Source organism: Somniosus microcephalus, chromosome 13 (genome assembly GCF_052327205.1).
Source record: "Somniosus microcephalus isolate GS21.2 chromosome 13, FLI_Smic_1.0, whole genome shotgun sequence".
NCBI classification, from domain to species: Eukaryota; Metazoa; Chordata; class Chondrichthyes; order Squaliformes; family Somniosidae; genus Somniosus; species Somniosus microcephalus.
This window is the reverse complement of record NC_140999.1, coordinates 7,492,759-7,513,396: the sequence shown is the minus strand read 5'-3', so window position 1 is coordinate 7,513,396 and position 20,638 is coordinate 7,492,759. Positions and strand designations below refer to the sequence as shown.

Sequence of the window (20,638 nt, the reverse complement as noted above, 5' to 3'; positions counted from 1 at the left end):
TTGGTGCCATATTCTTGCGGTCTCCATTGTATCTCTGCAGCGCCCCTTGCGGCTGCTTCGTGTGATACTGCCATACTGAAAGCTTTGTCCAGCATAAGGTCCTTTTCTGATAGAAGCCGTTTCTGGGTTCCTTCACTTTGTAGCCCACACACAAACTTGTCCCTTAACGTGTCTGCTAGTCCCGCTCTAAACTGGCAGTATTTCGATAGCTTGCGCAGTTCCGTTAGGTACTCAGCATTGCTTTCGTCTTTGTGTTGGTTCCTTTTATGGAACTTAAATCGTTCTGCTATCAGCAGCGGTGTGGGGTTTAAGTGGTCCTGTAGGATTTCTACTATGCTTTCAAAATTCTTGTTTACCGGCTTCTCTGGGGTTATTAGATTTCGCAGTAACCCATAAGTTTTTGCACCCATGGAATTTAACAGAACCAGTGCTTTATTAGCATCTGGCACTTCATTCGCCCTGCAGTACACCTCAATACGTTCCACATATGTCGCCCAATCTTCGACTTCATTGTCGAACGTAGAGATACTGCCACTCTTCGGCATCCTTGGTTGTGCGTTAACTATCACCAATGGCGCCTCCCGTGCTTCCCCTTCTTCTCCGCTGGCACAAAATGGCGTCTCCCGCGCTTTCCTTCCTTCCCGCGCTCGCCCTTCTTCTCCGCTGCGGCTTCGCAAAATGGCGGCTCCCGCGCTCTTCCTTCTTCTCCGCGGCTCAATGGCGTCTCCCGCGCTCTCCCTGCTTCTCCGCGGCTCAATGGCGTCTCCCCTTGCTTCGCCCCGCGGACCTTGATCAGCTCGTGATCCCTGGCTGTGCTCTGCGCGTTCTTCTCTTGATATTTGTCGACGCCGCTCGGTCTAGAACCCGGCTGTTTCTTACCCTCTCTCTCTCTGGTTTGCAGTATTTTTCCTCGACGCCACTCGGTGTTCAACCCACGGCTGCGCCCTGCGCTCTTCACCCTCTTCTTACCCCGTCGACGCTGCTCGGCTCTCTCTCTGCCGTCGGTCGGCTCCAGCTGCCGCTGCTCGGGAAGGGTCTGCTCTGGGCCTGTCGTCGGTCTCTTACTGCTCGTTGTGGCTGGGGAACCAAGCCCGGCTCTCCACAGCCTCCCCAGCGAAGTTGGATCTCTGCCTGACTGCTGGGCGGTTGCTCGTGGTCGACGCCCGTGTTCCTGGCCTCGACTATTTAAAAAAAAAAAATGTTTTATGTTGCAGGTAGATTCGAATCGACACTCGTCCCCACTGTTAGATCCGTGGTTCAGTGGATAAATAATCACACGGATGCTGTACATTAACAAATAACAGGTCTTTACTGGAGGAGGGTAATCTCTAGACTCGGGTACAGAGGCATGTGCGCAGCTTATATACCGGTGTGGTCACTGCCGGTACAACAGTATACAGGAGCTGTAAAAAGTAGTTCTGACTTAAAGGCACATACACTACAAAACCGAGGCCCCGTCTGCCCTCTCAGGTGAATGTAAAAGATCCCAAGGTCACTATTGCGAAGAAGAGCAGGAGAATTCCCCCTGGTGCCCTGGGCCAATATTTATCCCTCAACCAACTTCACTAAAACAACAGATTACCTGGATCATTATCACATTACTGTTTGTGGGAGCTTGCTGTGCGCAAATTGGCTGCCGCGTTTCCTACATTACAACAGTGACTACACTTCGAAAAAAGTACTTCATTGGTTGTAAAGCACTTTGGGACGTCTTGAGGCCGTGTAAGGCGCTATAGAAATGCACTTTTTTCTTTCCTGCTCCTCCCAATTCAACAAAAAAAAACATTTAAAAAGATTTGGGGCCTCTTTTCAGCGGCCCTGAGCCAGAAGATTGCGACAAATTGAGGCTCACGGAATAGGTGGGTCAGTGGCAGCTTGGATAAGGAATTGGCTTAAGGACAGAAAACAGCAAGTTGAGGTAAATGGCTGTTTTCAGACTGGAGGATGGTAGACAGTGGTGTTCCCCAGGGGTCAGTGCTGGGGCCACTGCTTTTTTTGATATATATAAATGACCTGGAAATTGGAATACAGAGTAGAAATTCTGAATTTGCCGATGACACCAAACTTGGGTGGGGTGGCAAACAGTGATGATGATAACAATCGTCTGCAGCAGGACATAGAAAGGCTAGCAGAATGGGCAGACACGTGGCAGATGGAATTTAATACAGAGAAGTGTGAGGTGATGCATTTTGGCAGAAGGAACAGGAAGAGGCAATATACACTTAATGGCACAGTTTTAAAGAGTGTGCAGGGACAGAGGGACCTGGGAGTTAAGGTGCATAGGTCCCTGAGGTGGCAGGACATATTGAGAGAGTGGTTAGCAAAGCATATGGGATCTTGGGCTTCATAAATAGAGGTATTGAGTACATAGAAACATAGAAGATAGGAGCAGGAGTCGGCCATTCAGCCCTCAAGCCTGTTCCGCCATTTAATGAGATCATGGCTGATCATCCAAATTCAGTACCCTGTCCCTGCTTTCCCCCCATATCCCTTGATCCCTTTAGCCTTAAGAAATATATCTAACTCCTTCTTGAATATATTTAATAAGTTGGCCTCAACTGCCTTCTGTGGTAGAGAATTCCATAGGTTCACCACTCTCTGGGTGAAGAAATTCCTCCTCATCTCTGTCCTAAATGGCTTACCCCTTATCCTTAGACTGTGACCCCTGTTTCTGGACTCCCCCGCCATCGGGAACATCCTTCCTGCATCTAGTCTGTCTAGTCCTGTTAGAATTTTATAAGTTTCAATGAGATCCCCTCTCATTCTTCTAAACACTAGCGAATATAAGCCTAATCGACCCAATCTCTGTTCATATATCATTCCTGCCATCCCAGGTATCAGTCTGGTGAATCTTCGCTGCACTCCCTCCATGGCAAGAACATCCTTCCTCAGATAAGGCGACCAAAACTGCACACAATACTCAAGGTGTGGTCTCACCAAGGCCCTGTACAACTGCAGCAAGACATCCTTGCTCCTGTACTCGAATCCTCTCACTATGAAGGCCAACATACCATTTGCCTTCTTAACCGCCTGCTGCACCTGCATGCTTACCTACAAAAGTAGAGAAGTTATGCTGAATCTTTATAAAACGCTGGTTAGGCCACAACTGGAGTATTGTGTCCAGTTCTGGTCACCACACTTTAGGAATGATGTGAAGGCCCTTGAGCGGGTGCAGAGGAGATTTACCAGAATGGTTCCGGGAATGGGGTAATCTTAGCTACAAGGACAGGTTGGAGAAGCTGGATTTGTTTTCATTAGAGCAAAGAAGGTTGAGCGGTGATTTGACAGAGCTGTACAAGATTATGACGAGTTTGGATAGGCTAGATGGGGAAAAGGCTGTTCCCAGTAGTTGATGGTACAAGGACTAGGGGACACAGATTTAAGGTTTTGGGCAAGAGATGCAGGGGGGAGCTGAGGAAAATAATTTTTACACAGCAAGTGGTGAGGACCTGGAACTCGCTGCCGACGGAAGTGGTGGAAGCGGAGACAATAAATGTTTTCAAGGGGAGACTGGATAGGCACTTGAGGGAAATAAACTTGCAGGGCTACGGGGCTAGAGCGGGGGGAATGGGACGGACTGGATTGCTCTACAGAGAGCCGGCACGGACTCGATGGGCCGAATGACCACCTTCTGTGCTGTTATGATTCTATGGCAGTTGTGGGCATGATGTGGGCTGACACTTCAGTGCAACACTGCCGGAGTGCTGAGGTGCCGTCTTTTGTCTGAGACGTGAGTCCGAAGGCCCATCAGCCTGTTCAAGTGGATGTAAAAGCCCCCTTGGCACTTTTTAAAGAGCAGGGATGTTCTCCTGGGCCAACACCACTGAGAGAAAAAAACAAATCGCAGCTCTTTATAACTGGTTGCTGTTTGAGAGACATTGCTGTGCAGAAACTGGTAATGTGTGCGTCTCCATAACAACAGTGACTGTGTTTTAATTCATTGGTTGTGAGGTGCTTTACGATGTTTTGATGAGGCCCTAAGGCACTCTATAAATACAACTTATTTGTTCCTTTGATAAAACAGTTTTACTTTGCCATCCTTAACTGCAGAACAGTAATATTCCATTAATACAAAGTTCTATTTGCAACAAATTATTATTGGTAGGGTTCAATGTAATATACATTTCTATTAAAAATATTTAGTCAGTTTAGATCCTCCACCTGTGTTAGTAAATGCAGCTCTGCAGAGCAGGCTGAGAAACAGCTGGTGATTGACAGGGTCACGTGGACACGCGGCCCAGCCCGGGGGCGACAATCCGCTTTACGGCGTTTGCCCAAAGTGTCGTGAAGGCGTCCGCCAGTACTGTCGCGAATGAAAGGGCAGGATGGCGGAATCGGTGGTGTGTGAGGGGACGGGGAGCAGGTGAGGGGGAGACTGGGGAGAGATTGGGGGGGCAATAAGCCCGACTGAAGGGGGTATCTGAGCCCAGTCCGGGAGAGGGAGGGGTCCATGTGGTTGCTATGGGGCGGGGGGGTCCATGTGGTTGCTATGGGGAGGGGAGTCCATGTGGTTGCTATGGGGAGGGGGGGTCCATGTGGTTGCTATGGGGAGGGGGGTCCATGTGGTTGCTATGGGGAGGGGAGTCCATGTGGTTGCTATGGGGAGGGGGGGGTCCATGTGGTTGCTATGGGGAGGGGAGTCCACCTGGTTGCTATGGGGAGGGGTGCATGTGGTTGCTATGGGGAGGGGGGGTCCATGTGGTTGCTATGGGGAGGGGGGGTGCATGTGGTTGCTATGGGGAGGGGTGCGTGTGGTTGCTATGGAGAGGGGGGTCCATGTGGTTGCTATGGGGAGGGGGGTCCATGTGGTTGCTATGGGGAGGGATGCATGTGGTTGCTATGGGGAGGGGGGTCCATGTGGTTGCTATGGGGAGGGGTGCATGTGGTCACTATGGGCGATGCTGGGCTCACAGGGACTCTCGGTCTCCCAGTTGCTGCTAATAGAGTCATAGAGTTATACAGCACAGAACGAGGCCCTTCGGCCCATCATGTCTGCGCTGGCCATCAAGTCCTGTCTATTCTAATCCCATTTTCCAGCACTTGGTCCGTAGCCTTGTATGCTATGGCGTTTCAAGTGCTCATCTAAATGCTTCTTGAATGTTGTGAGGGTTCCGGCCTCTACCACCCTTTCAGACAGTGAGTTCCAGATTCCAACCACCCTCTGGGTGAATACGTTTTTCCTCAAATCCCCTCTAAACCTCCTGCCCCTTACCTTGAATCTATGCCCCCTTGTTATTGACCCCTCTACTAAGAGGAAAAGTTCCTTTCTATCTACCCTATCTATGCCCCTCATAATTTTGTACACCTCAATCAGGTCCCCCCTCAGCCTTCTCTGCTCTAAGGAAAACAACCCCAGCCTGTCCAGTCTCTCCTCATAGCTGAAGCGCTCCAACCCAGGTAACATCATGGTGAATCTCCTCTGCACCCTCTCCAATGCAATCACATCCTTCCTATAGTGTGGCGACCAGAACTGCACACAGTATTCCAGCTGTGGCTTAACTAGCGTTTTGTACAGCTCCATCATAACCTCCCTGCTCTTATATTCTATGCCTCGGCTAATGAAGGCAACTATCCCATATGCCTTTTTAACCACTTTATCTACCTGTCCTGCTGCCTTCAGGGATCTATGTACATGCACACCAAGGTCCCTCTGATCCTCTGTCCTTCCTAGGGTCCTACCATTCATTGCCTTGTTAGTCCTCCCAAAATGCATCACCTCATGCTTTTCAGGGTTAAATTCCATTTGCCACTGTTCTAACCAACCCGTCTATATCGTCCTGTAGCCTGAGACTTCCCTCCTCGCTATTTACCACTCCACCGATTTTCGTGTCATCTGCGAACTTACTGATCATACCTCCTACATTCATATCTAAATCATTAGTGTATACTACAAACAGCAAGGGACCCAGCACCAATCCCTGCGGTACACCACTGGACACAGGCTTCCAGTCACAAAAACAACCTTCAACCATTACCCTCTGCCTCCTGCCACTAAGCCAATTTTGGATCCAATGTGCCAAATTGCCCTGGATCCCATGGGCCCTTACCTTCTTGACCAGTCTCCCATGCGGGACTTTGGCAAAAGCCTTACTGAAGTCCATGTAGACTACATCAACTGCACTACCCTCATCCACACACCTAGTCACCCCCTCAAAAAATTCAGTCAAATTGGTTAGACATGATCGCCCCCTGACAAAGCCATGCTGACTATCCTTGATTAATCCTTGCCTCTCCAAGTGGAGACTAATTCTGTCCCTCAGAATTTTTTCCAAGAATTTCCCTGCCACTGATGTTAGGCTCACTGGCCTGTAAATCCCTGGTTTATCCCTACTACCCTTCTTGAATAATGGTACTATGTTAGCTGTCCTCCAGTCCTCTGGCAGCTCCCCTGTGGCCAGAGAGGTTCTGAAAATTTGTGTCAGCGCCCCTGCAATCTCCTCCCTTACTTCACACAGCAGCCTGGGATACATCTCGTCTGGGCCTGGGGATTTATCCACTTTTAAGCCCACTAAAACCGCTAGTACCTCCTCCCTCTCAATACTAATTTGTTCAAGTATATCACAATCCCCCTGCCTGATTTCTATGCCTACATCGTCCTTCTCCATAGTTCACACAAAGTGTGTTGGATACCTGCTGCGTCTTATTATTTAAAATAATATCAATATAATTCTTCATTGAAAACACTTTCCCTAGCTGGCTCAATTTATAAATACTCCACCTGCTATGATACCGAGCCCCATGGAGCTGGAAACCCCCAGTTCCTTCCCCCGGCTGTGGTGAATCAGTCTGTCCCAGCTGTGCAGTTGGTTGTGAAGGCTGCACAAATGACCTTCATATCCCTGGGTTAGGGAGAGAGAAAAATCGGTTAAAGTTCCTGCTCCTTGTCACCATCTTGTGACTCCTGATGTAAAAAGGGCCTCCCACAGCGTGTCTGCTGTGGCTCAGTGGGTAGCATTCTCTCATAGAAACATAGAAGATAGGAGCAGGAGTAGGCCATTCGGCCCCTCGAGTCTGTTCCGCCATTTAATAAGATCATGGCTGATCATCCAAATTCAGTACCCTGTCCCTGCTTTCTCCCCATATCCCTTGATCCCTTTAGCTTTAAGAAATATATCTAACTCCTTCCCTAATATATTTAATAATTTGGCCTCAACTGCCTTCTATGGTAGAGAATTCCACAGGTTCACCACTCTCTGGGTGAAGAAATTTCTCCTCATCTCTGTCCTAAACGGCTTACCCCTCATCCTTAGACCGTGACCCCTGGTTCTGGACTCCCCGACCATCGGGAACATCCTTCCTGCATCTAGTCTGTCTAGTGCTGTTAGAATTTTATAAGTTTCAATGAGATCCCCTCTCATTCTTTTAAACTCTAGCGAATATAAACCTAATCGACCCAATCTCTCTTCATGCGTCATTCCTGCCATCCCAGGTATCAGTCTGGTGAATCTTTGCTGCACTCCCTCCATGGCAAGAACATCCTTCCTCAGATAAGGTCTCGCCTCTGAGTCAGAAGGTTGTGGGTTCGAGCCTCACTCCAGAGACTTGAGCACAAAAATCTAGGCTGACACTCCCAGTGCAGTACTCTGGGAGCGCCGCCCTGTCGGAGGTGCCGTTATTTCGATGTGACGTTAAACCGAGGCCCCGTCTGCTCTCTCGGAAGGATGTAAAAGATCCCATGGTACTATTGTGAAGAAGAGCAGGGGAGGTCTCCCCGGTGTCCTGGGGCCAATATATATCCCTCAATCAGCATCACTACAGTAGATCATCTGGTCATTTATCACATTGCTGTTTGTGGGAGCTTGCTGTGTGCAAATTGGCTGCCGCGTTTCCTTCATTACAACAGTGACTACACTTCAAAAAGTACTTCATTGGCTGTAAAGTGCTTTGGGGCGTCCTGAGGTTGTGAAAGGCGCTGTGGAAATGCAAGTCTTTTTCTTTTCTGACCGTGTTGTCAAGCCCGTGTTCCATTGTTTGTTCACAGGGTGAGTTCTGTCCTGAACCGTGATGTGAAGCAATTTGGAAAGAAGTTCTTATTTGACCAAAACGAGGAGACCTGCTGGAACTCCGACCAGGTAATGACTGGGGACGGACTGGCAAGTGATGGGATCCTCGGGAGCTGTTTTTTGCATTGCCTTGCTGCTGTTAGTTAACTTTAAAGAAAAGAGAGAATGACGTGCATTTATGTAGCGCCATTCACGGCCTTGGGGCATCCCAAAGCGCTTCACAGCCAAGTTTGGTCAGCCTTGTAATGTAGGGAAACGTAGCAGCCAATTTGCAAGTTCCCACTTGAGAGCGCAGACGGGGCCTCAGTTTACCATTTCACCTGAAAGGCGGGACTGCCAACAGTGCAGCACTCCCTCAGCACTGCACGGGGAGTGTCAGCCTAAATTTTGTGCTCAAGTCTCTGGAGTAGGACTTGAATCCACAACCTTCTGACTCGGAGGCAAGCGTGCCCTCCACTGAGCCACTGTCACTTCTGTCCCAAGCGTTGTCTCCTTGGTAGGATACAGCTCAACATACCTTTTACAAGTGGCTATTCTGTGATTATAAGCCTTGACTGAGAGTGTCAACAGAGTACTTGACTGTTCGGGGACATCGTATCCTTGACTGATAGCCATTTTGCAGCAGGGATCAATGAATTGTGATCGTGAGTATTCTGCGGCGAGTGTCTCACCTCCAGACTCCCCAAAGCATTTCCACCATCTACAAGGCACAAGTCAAGAGTGTGATGGAATACTCTCCACTTGCCTGGATGAGTGCAGCTCCAACAACACTCAAGAAGCTCGACATCATCCAAGACAAAGCAGCCCGCTTGATTGGCACCCCATCCACCACCTTAAACATTCACTCCCTCCACCACCGGCGCACCGTGGCTGCAGTGTGTACCATCTACAAGATGCACTGCAGCAACTCGCCAAGGCTTCTTCGGCAGCACCTCCCAAACCCGCGACCTCTTCCACCTAGAAGGACAAGGGCAGCAGGCACATGGGAACACCACCACCTCCAAGTTCCCCTCCAAGTCACACACCATCCTAACTTGGAAATATATCGGCCGTTCCTTCATCGTCGCTGGGTCAAAATCCTGGAACTCCCTCCCTAACGGCACTGTGGGAGCACCTTCACCACACGGACTGCAGCAGTTCAAGAAGGCGGCTCGCCACCACCTTCTCGAGGGCAACTAGGGCTGGGCAATAAATGATGCCCACATCCCATGAACGAATAAAAAAAAAGCAGGGACTCTGGCTGGTTTTTCCCCTCCCTGACCCAGTAGTGTTGAACTCCGGCATCTCCACACCAGTAGTGTTGAACCAAATTATCCCTTTGATCAAACCTGGAACTTCCTGCTTTCTATGGTGAGTTCACTGCTATCGGGAAGACCAAAGTGAATCTTTGTGTGTCTGGTCTTCCCACGCGACACATCTCCTTAGAGTAGAGAAGGATAAGGGGAGATTTAATAGAGGTGTTCAAAATTCTATGGGGTTTTGATAGTGTAGATAGGGAGAAACGGTTTCCAGTGGTAGGAAGACCAGTAACCAGTGGACACAGATTTAAGATAATTGGCAAAAAAAAAAGCCAGGGGAGAGATGAGAATTTTTTTTTTTACGCTGCGAGTTGTTGTGATCTGGAATGCACTGCCTGAAAGGGCGGTGGAAGCAGATTCGATAGTAACTTTCAAAAGGGGATTGGATCGCTACTTAAAAAGGAAACATTTGCAGGGCTGTGGGAAAGAGCAGGAGGAGTGGGACTAATTGGAGAACTCTTTCAAAGAGCCAACACAAGCACGATGGGCCAAATGGCCTCCTTCTCTGATCTATGACTCTATGACCTGCATACGAAGGAGCAGCGCTCCGAAAGCTTGTGATTTCAAATAAAGCTGTTGGACTATAACCTGGTGTTGTGTGACTTTTTACCTGTATAAAATTATGAGGGGCTTAGATAGAGTGGATAGGAAGGAGCTATTTCCCTTAGCAGAGAGGTCAATAACCAGGGGGAATAGATTTAAAGTAATTGGTGGAAGGATTAGAGGGGAGTTGAGGAGAACTTTTTTCACCCAGAGGGTGGTGGGGGTCTGGAACTCACTGCCTGAAAGGGTGGTAGAGGCAGAAACCCTCATCACATTTAAAAAGTACTTGGATATGCGCTTGAAGTGCCGTAACCTACAGGGCTACGGACCAAGAGCTGGAAAGTGGGATTAGGCTGGAGAGCTCTTGACATCAGACACGATGGGCCGAATGGCCTCCTTCTGTGCCGTTATCTTCTATGATCCTATGACAGCTGTACAACCGAATCCCAAGCTTCATCGGTGCAACTCCTGTGGTGGCCACCGAGAGGTGCAAGAGAGCAGCCAAGCTTCGACCAACTTCAGGTCTTAACTAAAAGGACGCAAATCCACGCTGTCATTGTCAATTGTCGCACTGTAACTAAAATAATAGAAAATAAGAACATATGAAATAGGAGCAGGAGTCGGCCGTTTGGTCCTTCGAGCCTGCTCCGCCATCCATCAAGATCATGGCTGATCTTCTACCTCAACTCCACCTTCCCGCACTATCCCCATATCCCTTAATTCCCAAACATTTATCGATCTCTATCTTGAATATACTCAGCGACTGAGCATCCACAGCCCTCTGGGGTAGAGAATTCCAAAGATTCACAACTCTCTGAGTGAAGAAATTTCTCCTCATCTCAGTCCTAAATGGCCGACCCCTTACCCTGTGACTGACCTCATGTTCTAGATTCCCCAGCCAGGGGAAACATTTTCCCTACATTAACCCTGTCAAGCCCCTTAAGAATTTTATGTGTTTCAATTAGATCACCTCACATTCTTCTAAACTCCAGAGAATATAAGGCCTAGTCTACTCAATCTCTCCTCATAGGGCAATCCCCTCATCCCAGGAATCAATCTAGTGAACCTTCGCTGCACTCCCTCTAAGGCAAGTATATCCTTCCTTAGGTAAGGAGACTGGAACTGTACACAATACTCCAGGTGTGGCCTCACCAATGCCCTGTATAATTGTAGTAATACTTCTTTACTCTTATACTCTAATCTCTTTGTAACAAAAGCTAATATACCATTTGTTTTCCTAACTGCTTGCTGTACCTGCATGTTAACTTTCTGTGATTCATGTACTAGGACACCCAGGTCCCTCTGAATGCAAACATTACCCAGTTTCTCACCATTCAAAAAATATTCTGCTTTTTTGCTTGCCCACTCAGTCAACCTGTCTATATCTCTCTGCAGCCTCTTTGCATCCTCCTCACAGCTTACTTTCCCACCTAACTTTGTATCATCAGCAAACTTGGATACGTTACTCAGTCCCTTCATCCAAGTCATTAATATAAATTGTAAATAGCTGAGGCCCAAGCACTGATCCTTGCGGTACCCTGCTAGTTACAGCCTGCCAACCCGAAAAGTCACATTTATTCCTACTCTCTGTTTTCTGTCCGTTAACCAATCCTCAATCCATGCTACAGGAAACTCTTTATTATCCGGCACCGACGGGACCGGCGTGGTGCCGGTTTATCAAAAAGTCCGGATTACAGAGAGGTATAGTAAAAGGTATGAGAGCTCCGTACACAGCAACAAATCCAGGCTTCCCTGTTGCTTAGCAACAGGTGCAGGAACCTCGGCCACAAGATCCAGGCGTCGCTGTTGCTTAGCAACAGGTGCAGGAACCCCGGTTACACAGCCACAGATCCAGGAACGGCCACTAATATGAAGTAAAACTTACCTGAACCTACTCCTGAATTTTGCCGGTTAACAGAGATTTCCGGTTATTTAGGTGCTGGTAAATCGAGAATTTCCTGTAGTATATTACCCCCAATCCCATGATTCCTAATTTTGTGTAATAACCTCTTGCGTGCACTGTATTGAATGTTTTTTGAAAATGCAGAGCCTCTGTAAAGAGAAAAGACGGTTTGATGTTCTGGGGTGTGCGAGCCTTCCTCAGAATTGAAAACTGAGGAACAGAAATTCTTCTAAGTCTCTTGATCAAATTGTTGTGGTTTATTTAGATTTCATACACCTGGGCTGCAATGTTCCCTTTAAGCTGTGCGGCCGCACGGCGCTCCAGGGGTCCCGCGCAGCCGGTGAGCCAGCTTTTAAAATTGAAAAAAAAACGCGCATACGCGGACTTTTGAATGGGCCGCGTAGCCTGTTAAAGGGGCCGTGCGACCTAAAAAAAAAATCACGAGGAACTTTGCTGGGGTGCTCAAACTGTGGCCCATGGGCTGTAACCAGTTCGGCTGGCCCAGAAAACTCTCAGTTCTGTTTGAACTTGTATTTCTCGCTCCCTCACTCGCTGGTTTGTCCTGTTTTGAGTTTAGTGGGCCTAGAGGTTTGGAACTGGCTGTTCTTAGAGCTGTCGTCCCATTGAATGTCAAATCCTAAACCAAAACACTAAAGATCTGTTAGTATCAGCAGTTGAGATGTATGCAAATAAATGGGGATTATTGATATGCGGCTCGAGATATGGTGCAGTCCATAAAGACAAAAAGTCTACGATAAGGCATGGCAGGTTGATCTAAACCCAATAAATCTGAGGGCCACTCTCACAACCATTTTTTTAAAAGACATATTAACATTTTTTTTTAATGTATTCATTCACAGGATGTGGGCGTCGCTGGCAAGGCCAGCATTTATTGCCCATCCCTAGTTGCCCTTGAGAAGGTGGTGGTGAGCCGCCTTGAACCGCTGCAGTCCGTGTGGTGAAGGTGCTCCCACAGTGCTGTTAGGGAGGGAGTTCCAGGATTTTGACCCAGCGACGATGAAGGAACGGCCAATATATTTCCAAGTCGGGAAATGTATTCTTCCTTCCTCGCTCCCTGCCTCCCGTGAATCCTGGCTGCACCAACATCCTGTAGCTCGACAGGCCCAGGGACAGCTAGAACATCAAGTCTGTTGAGGGCCACAGATTACAAGCATCACTCCCATAGGGTATCTTACTTTGTTACATTTATATTCATTTCATATGGTGTCAGCCTTGGCTCAGTGGGTAGCACGCACGCCTCTCCGTCAGAAGAAAGCAAGACTTGCATTTATATAGCACCTTTCGCGACCACAGAACATCCCAAAGCACTTTTCAGCCAATGAAGTACTTTTTGAAGTGTAGTCACTGTTGTAATGTGGGAAACGCAGCAGCCAATTTACGCACAGCAAGCTCCCACAAACAGCAATGTGATAATGACCAGATAATCTGGTTTTAGCAATGTTGATTGAGGGATAAATATTGGCCCCGGACACCAGGGAGAACTCCCCCTGCTCCTCTTTGAAACAGTGCCATGGGATCTTTTATGTCCACCCGAGAGGGAAGATGAGGACTTGAACCCACAAGTGAGGCGAGAGTGCTGTCCACTGAGCCACGGCTGACACGACAGGTCGTGGGTTCAAGTCCCACTCGAGACTTGAGCACAAAATCCAGGCTGACACTCCCAGTGCCAGTGCTGAGGCTGCACTGTCGGAGGTGTCGTCTTTCGGCGGAGATGTTAAACCGAGGCCCCGTCTGCCCTCTCAGGTCGACGTTAAAGATCCCGTGGCACTATTGGTAGAATAGTGTCCTGTCCAACACTTATTACTCAACCAATGTAACTAAAACAGATTATCTGGTCATTGTCAGATTGCTGTTTGTGGGAGCATGTTGTATGCAAATTGGCTGCCGCATTTCCCACGTTACAACACTTCAAAAATATTTAATTAGCCGTGAAGCACTTTGGGACATCCTGAAGACATGAAAGGCGCTATATAAATGTAAGTCTTTCTTTCTTTAACTGATGTGTTTCTGATTTGTTCTCTACCAGCTTGGAACCATTACCTAGTGTCTAACTGACCTGCTGTGCATATTTGGTTTTTATTACCAGGATTTGTGTGTGTGTTTTTTCCACCACTGTCCGCATTTCTTTGTACTTACTGTGATCCTTACTGTGTTTCCCCCCCCTACGTTTCAGGGATCCGCCCAGTGGGTGATGCTCGAGTTCCCTCAGTCTGTAAAGGTGACTGAATTGCAGCTCCAGTTCCAAGGCGGATTCACAGGCAGAACGTGCAGGCTCGAAGGTAAATCCAGGCTGAATCACGAGCAACCATTCCCCGCTCTCCCACGCTTGATTCTGCCATCATCTGACATCCTCACACCAGCACACGTTCCAACAGGGGTCCCTATGAGCAGGAACCCCGGCTTATCTTCCCCCCCCCCACCCCCCAACCCACACCCACCCCGGCTCTCTAGCCCAGAGTTGCTCGGACCAAGCATAGTGCCCCTGTCTCCACCCTGACTCAGATCAAGGGATTGAACCTCGGACCATCTAGGGTCTGTTCTTCAAAAGACCCATGAGTGAGATGAGAGAAAAAAATTACGCAGCGAGTTGTTGTGATCTGCAGTGCGCTGCCTGAAAGGGTGGTGGAAGCAGATTCAATAGTAACTTTCAAAAGGGAATTGGATAAATACTTGAAAAGCCAAAATGTGTAGGGCTCTGGGGAAAGAGCTGGAGGGAGTGGGGCTAATTGGAGAGCTCTTTCAAAGAGCCGGCACAGTTACGGTGGGCCGAATGGCCTCCTTCTGTGCTGTAAGATTCTTTTTTTTTTTATTTGTTATTATGGGGTGTGGGCGTCACTGGCAAGGCCAGCATTTATTGCCCATCCCTAGTTGCCCTTGAGAAGGTGGTGGTGAGCCGCCGCCTTGAACCGCTGCAGTCCGTGTGGTGAAGGTGCTCCCACAGTGCTGTTCTACGGCTCATTTCCACCCTGAATTCGCCAACTGCACCATCGGAAGAGGCCCGGTCTTAAATGTTCGAAAGGGAGATGTCAGATTGGTGTCTGTTGCTCTGTTCTGTTTTGTGCTTTAATGATGCCAGTTAGAAGCAGCCAGATATCGGGATTGGGACTGCAGGGCTGTAGGTAGCATCCTCCATCATGTTACTCAATGGCAGGAGTATCCAAGCTTATTGTCACTTAGTTGCGTACCATGGACCCTCCGGCACTACATCTAAAGTTTAAATCTCTATCCCCGTTAAACATAGAAACATAGAAGATAGGAGCAGGAGCAGGCCATTCAGCCCCTCGAGCCTGCTCCGCCATTCAATGAGATCATGGCTGATCATCCAAATTCAGTACCCTGTCCCTGCCTTCTCCCATATCCCTTGATCCCTTTAGCCTTAAGAAATATATCTAACTCCTTCTTGAATATATTTAATGAATTAGCCTCAACTGCCTTCTGTGGTAGAGAATTCCACAGGTTCACCACTCTCTGGGTGAAGAAATTCCTCCTCATCTCTGTCCTAAATGGCTTACCCCTTATCCTTAGACTGTGACCCCTGGTTCTGGACTCCCCCGCCATCGGGAACATCCTTCCTGCGTCTAGTCCTGTTAGAATTTTATAAGTTTCAATGAGATCCCCTCTCATTCTTCTAAACTCCAGCGAGTATAAGCCCAATCGACCCAATCTCTCTTCATACGTCATTCCTGCCATCCCAGGTATCAGCCTGGTGAATCTTCGCTGCACTCCCTCCATGGCAAGAACATCCTTCCTCAGATACGGTTAATATCCGTATAGCAAGTTGTTGAGAAATAACTTAGGATTTATCCATCAGTGAGATAACAGTGCTAAAAGCAGGCCTTTCCAAAGCTCCAGGACCAGGAAATTCAAAACAGGGCATGTCAGCGGGTAAGAAACATCAACACAGATAGACATGAGCAGCCCAAGCTTTGGGGGTGAGAGAGGCCTGTCTTCGTGGACCGCACTTGGGCTGAAGAAGTTTTAGTTTTGTCTTGTCTTTATTACTTGAAACTCAACAGGCGTCACAGTTTGCCATGGTCTTGCTCATGTTGGAACTAGCTCCACGACTGAAGTTATTTATCTTCTCTCTTAGGCGGCAGAAAGGGAGACGATTTGGTGAAAATGACCGATTTCTACCCCGAAGACACCAACCGTCTGCAGATATCCTTCCGAGAGCTTGAATTGGCAATAGGTTCCTTTTGTACATGAGGGCCATTTAGGACTGAGATGAGAGATTTTGTCGCTCCTGAGGGTTGTGAATCTTTGGAATTCTCTGCCCCAGAGGGCTGTGGAGGCTCAGTCGTTGCGTATATTCAAGGCTGAGATCGATAGATTTTTGGACGTTAAGGGATATGGAGATCGTGCAGGAAAGTGGAGATAAATAGATTTACATAGAAGCTAGGAGCAGGAGTCGGCCATTCGGCCCCTCGAGCCTGCTCCGCCATTCAATGAGATCATGGCTGATCATCCAAATTCAGTACCCTGCCCCTGCCTTCTCCCATATCCCTTGATCCCTTTAGCCTTAAGAAATATATCTAACTCCTTCTTGAATATATTTAATGAATTGGCCTCAACTGCCTTGTGTGGTAGAGAATTCCACAGGTTCACCACTCTCTGGGTGAACAAATTCCTCCTCATCTCAGTCCTAAATGGCTTACCCCTTATCCTTAGATTGTCCTTTCCCTGTAGCCTTGAGGTAGATGATCAGCTATGATCTTATTGAATGGCGGAGCAGGCTGGAGGGGCCGAATGGCCGACTCCTGCTCCTGTTTCTTATGTTCCATCATAAGAAATAGGAGCAGGAGTAGGCCAAACTTTGAATGGGCCGCACAGCCTGTTAAAGGGGCCACACACCCAAAAAAACTTAGGGGAAACATTGAGCGCTGCTCTAAATGGCGGCGGCGGCCCAGTTGGTGCTCCTAATATGCTGTGCCATGGAGCGGTAGGACGCCATATCCCATCTGCACAGCAAGCGCCCAATCTTGGCTACACCGCAGTGCAATGCATTGCACCAAAGGGAGGCAAGTCACATCTTGGATGATTGTCTGCTTGTAGTATTCAGCACTGTCGATGTTTAGCATTGGCAAATCGATGGCAATGGATTGCTGCCCCCGCATCCCACCCCTGCACCTGGTGCCACACCGAAGTAGCCATTTTTCATACACGAGTCCAGACATTGAGTGCTCTGCGGGCTATTTGGCCATGGAGGCATCACACAGCCGCGCCCAATCCCGTTCTCGCCCGACGTCCGCACACGTAGGCACTTTCCAGCTGTGTGGGCATTAAGCAGCGATGAGGAACGCGAGGCCCTGGCTCATTCTTGTCCAGCCCCCACCCACCCACCCCGGGCCAGATTGCTATGTCCAGTTTTAACATGTGGATGCTGCATGGATGAGGGCAGATTCAGCACAGCCTGCAGACTGAATATGGGCCGTGTGGGCAGGTTTAACACTGGGCAGCACTTTTATCCACTCATCCATCAGCAGTGCTCCGGGGATGGCTCTTTCATGGCGAATGTTTACATTTATGGATGCGGGGAAGGGAGTTCTCTGTAAATTGTTCTTCATCAAATAAGTCGCATTCTTCTTCCTTAACCTGCGACTCACAGATTCTCCATCCGCGAGGAATCCATCGCCGATAAACTAAAAATCATATTTGAGAAAAGCACGGACTTCTTTGGAAGAATTGTTATCTATCATCTTGATGTTCTTGGTGAAAAATTGTTGTAACATATCTGATTACGCTCCCGTCCAGGAGAACTAAAGAATGGGCCAGAAAGCAGCCGGAATTGGGGTGTCCCCAGTCACACTGTTATCAGTGCCTCGTGATCCATAAACTCTAGCCTGATGCATTGTCTGGTTTTCACTATTCGGCTAATTAAAACTGAAACCTGTCTTGGATCAATGAGAAGCTGATAAAGATAGAGGAAAAATGGCTGCATTAATGGTATTTTTAAAAAATAAAGTAGCGCCCATTTCTATTACATTTTATCACATCTGAAGTGTTCACGAATTGATTTACTTTTGGAGTACAGTGTAGAGTCATCGAGTAGAATCTTACAGCAGCGAAGGAGGCCATTCGGCCCATCGTGCCTGTGCCAGCTCTTTGAAAGAGCTCTCCAATTAGTCCCACTGCTCTTTCCCCATAGACCTGAAAATTTCTCCTTTTCAAGTATTTATCCAATTCCCTTTTGAAAATTGCTGCTGAATCTGATTCGCCGCCATTCCAGATCACAACAACTCGCTGCGTTTAAAAACAAAAAGTTTCCTCATCTCCCCTCTGGATTATTTTGGCCAATTATTTTGAATCTGTGTCCTCTGGTTACCTGCCCTATCAAACTACTCTATCAGAACTTCTCAATTTTATTATAACTGTGATCATTATTATGCAGACAGGCATCCCAGGGGGCAGCAATGTCCCACAAACAGCAATGAGATTAATAATGATGTCCTAAATCTAGTTTATTGTTAGATGAGGAATGTTGGCCAGGAGAGTGGAGAACTCCCTGCTGTTGCTTCACAGTGCAGAACAAGGCTGTGGGTATCCTGTGAAGTCCATTCTTAATTGCCTCCTTTCAGGCTGAAAGGTTCAGATGTTTATAACCTTTCCTTATTGGTCAGCCCACTGACACTTGGGAAGATTAACCTTGTAGCCTTTCTCATGATAACCATTTAGCTGACAATATACAAAAGGATTGGAGTACAAGAGTCAGAAAGTTTTACTGCAATTATATAGAAAGACTTGCATTTATATAGCACCTTTCACGACCACCGGACGTCTCAAAGCTTTACAGCCAATGAAGTACTTTTGGAGTGCAGTCACTGTTGTAACAGGGCCTTGATAAGACCACACCTGGAGTATTGTGTACAGTTTTGGTCTCGTTACCTAAGGAAGGATATACTTGCCTTCGAGGGAGTGCAATGAAGGTTCACCAGACTGATTCCTGGGATGGGGGGATGAGGAGAGATTGAGTAGACTAGGCCTATATTCCCTAGAGTTTAGAAGAATGAGAGGTGATCTCATTGAAACGTATAAAATTCTTGCAGGGCTTAACTGGGTATATGCTGGGAGGATGTTTCCCCTGGCTGGGGAGGCTAGAACCAGGGGTCACAGCCTCAGAATAAGGGGTCGGCCATTTAGGACTGAGATGAGGAGAAATTTCTTTATTCAAAGGGTGGTGAATCTTTGGAATTCTGTGCCCCAGAGGGCTGTGGAGGCTCAGTCGTTGAGTATATTCAAGACAGAGATCGATAGATTTTTGGATATTAAGGGATATGGGGATAGTGCAGGAAGGTGGAGTTGAGGTAGAAGATCAGCCATGATCTTATTGAATGGCGGAGCAGGTTCAAAAGGCTGAATGGCCGACTCCTGCTCCTATTTCTTATGTTCTTCTGTAATGTATTACTCTGTTGGTAAAGCGGAGTTGCTTATAACCTTGTTTATCCCTTTAAAACTACAAGATGTATTTGTAGAGACCTATCCTCGGGTCAGTTAGAGGCTAATTGTTACAGGGCACACCCAGAGGTCAACTAGAGGCTAATTGCTACTAAGCACACCCAGAGGTCAGTTAGCGGCTAACTGCTATTAGGCCCATGCAAAGGTCACTATTGTCCAGGGACACTGAGGCCAGTTACAGGACCCTTAAGACCACCGTGGGGGTTCTGGAAAGTACATTGCTGCAAGAGGACCATCTAGACCTTCCGTCCCCTACACGTTTTCATCAGTTAAGATTCCTCACCATAGAGAGGGTTGCCACCCTTGTTAAGTCCAAAGCAACGCAGTGAACGCTATCCGGGCTTCAGTTCTTGGCTCAGTTGGTAGCGCTGTCACCTGAGTCAGAAACATAGAAGATAGGAGCAGGAGTAGGCCATTCGGCCCCTCGAACCTGTTCCGCCATTTAATGAGATCATGGCTGATCATCCAAATTCAGTACCCTGTCCCTGCTTTCTCCCCATATCCCTTGATCCCTTTAGCCTTAAGAAATATATCCAACTCCTTCTTGAATATATTTAATGAATTGGCCTCAACTGCCTTCTGTGGTAGAGAATTCCACAGGTTCACCACTCTCTGGGTGAAGAAATTCCTCCTTATCTCTGTCCTAAATGGCTTACCCCTTATCCTTAGACTGTGACCCCTGGTTCTGGACTCCCCCAGCCATCGGGAACATCCTTCCTGCATCTAGTCTGTCCAGTCCTGTTAGAATTTTATAAGTTTCAATGAGATCCCCTCTCATTCTTCTAAACTCCAGCGAGTAAATGCCTAATCGACCCAATCTCAAAGTCATGGGTTCAAGCCCCCCCCCCCCGCCGTAGGCACCAAATCTAGACTGCCACTTCGGTACAGAACCGAGGGAGTGCTGCATTGTCGGAGGTGCCGTCTTTCGGAATGAGACGTTAGACGTCTGCCTGTTCAGGGGAACGTCAGCGATCCTGTGGTAGTATTCCGAGAAGAACAGGGGGGAGCAAAAGGTGCCTTGACCAACACCGTTAAAAACTGATTGACTGGTCATTATCTCATTGCTGTTGGTGGGATCTTGCTGTGCACAATTTAGCTGCTACGTTTGCCTACGAAACAACAAATGGCTAAACTTCAAAAAGCAATTAATTGGCCGCGGAGCGCTTTGGAACGTGCCGGGAATGTGAAAGGCGCTATATAAATGTAAGTTGCCCTTCCTTTGACACTGATGATAACTGACTGAAAACTGCAACCACGTCACAAGCAATGTTCTCGTTAATCCGCGCACAGGTCTGGAGGTCCCGCGCAAGCCGCTTGCCAGCTTAACAATGGGGGAGAAACCGCGCATACACAGAAATTTGAATGGGCCGCGCGCGCGCACCCCCCCCCCCCCCAAAAAGGTTAGAGGGCACATTGAT

At 48.0% G+C, this 20,638-nt stretch overlaps 1 protein-coding gene across 1 annotated transcript; it reads left to right on the top strand.

Annotated features, from left to right (window-relative positions):
- Positions 1-4,266: 4,266 nt before the first annotated feature.
- Positions 4,267-20,611, top strand: nr2c2ap (nuclear receptor 2C2-associated protein). The gene is made up of 5 exons (XM_086004444.1): positions 4,267-4,363; positions 7,982-8,072; positions 13,942-14,047; positions 15,859-15,927; positions 17,373-20,611. Exons 1-5 carry the CDS (start codon positions 4,326-4,328, stop codon positions 17,492-17,494), a joined length of 426 nt encoding a protein of 141 aa, XP_085860570.1. The 5' UTR covers positions 4,267-4,325; the 3' UTR covers positions 17,495-20,611.
- The last annotated feature ends 27 nt before the right edge of the window (positions 20,612-20,638 follow it).

What these genes read in the sequence shown, in the direction of transcription:
- nr2c2ap (XM_086004444.1), top strand. Translation starts at nt 4,326, where the DNA reads ATGGCGGAATCGGTGGTGTGTGAGGGGACGGGGAGCAG. An exon ending in CAGAACGTGCAGGCTCGAAG is followed by an intron (nt 14,048 to 15,858) that starts GTAAATCCAGGC and finishes CTTCTCTCTTAG; the next exon opens with GCGGCAGAAAGGGAGACGAT. An exon ending in AGACACCAACCGTCTGCAGA is followed by an intron (nt 15,928 to 17,372) that starts TATCCTTCCGAG and finishes CTGCGACTCACA; the next exon opens with GATTCTCCATCCGCGAGGAA.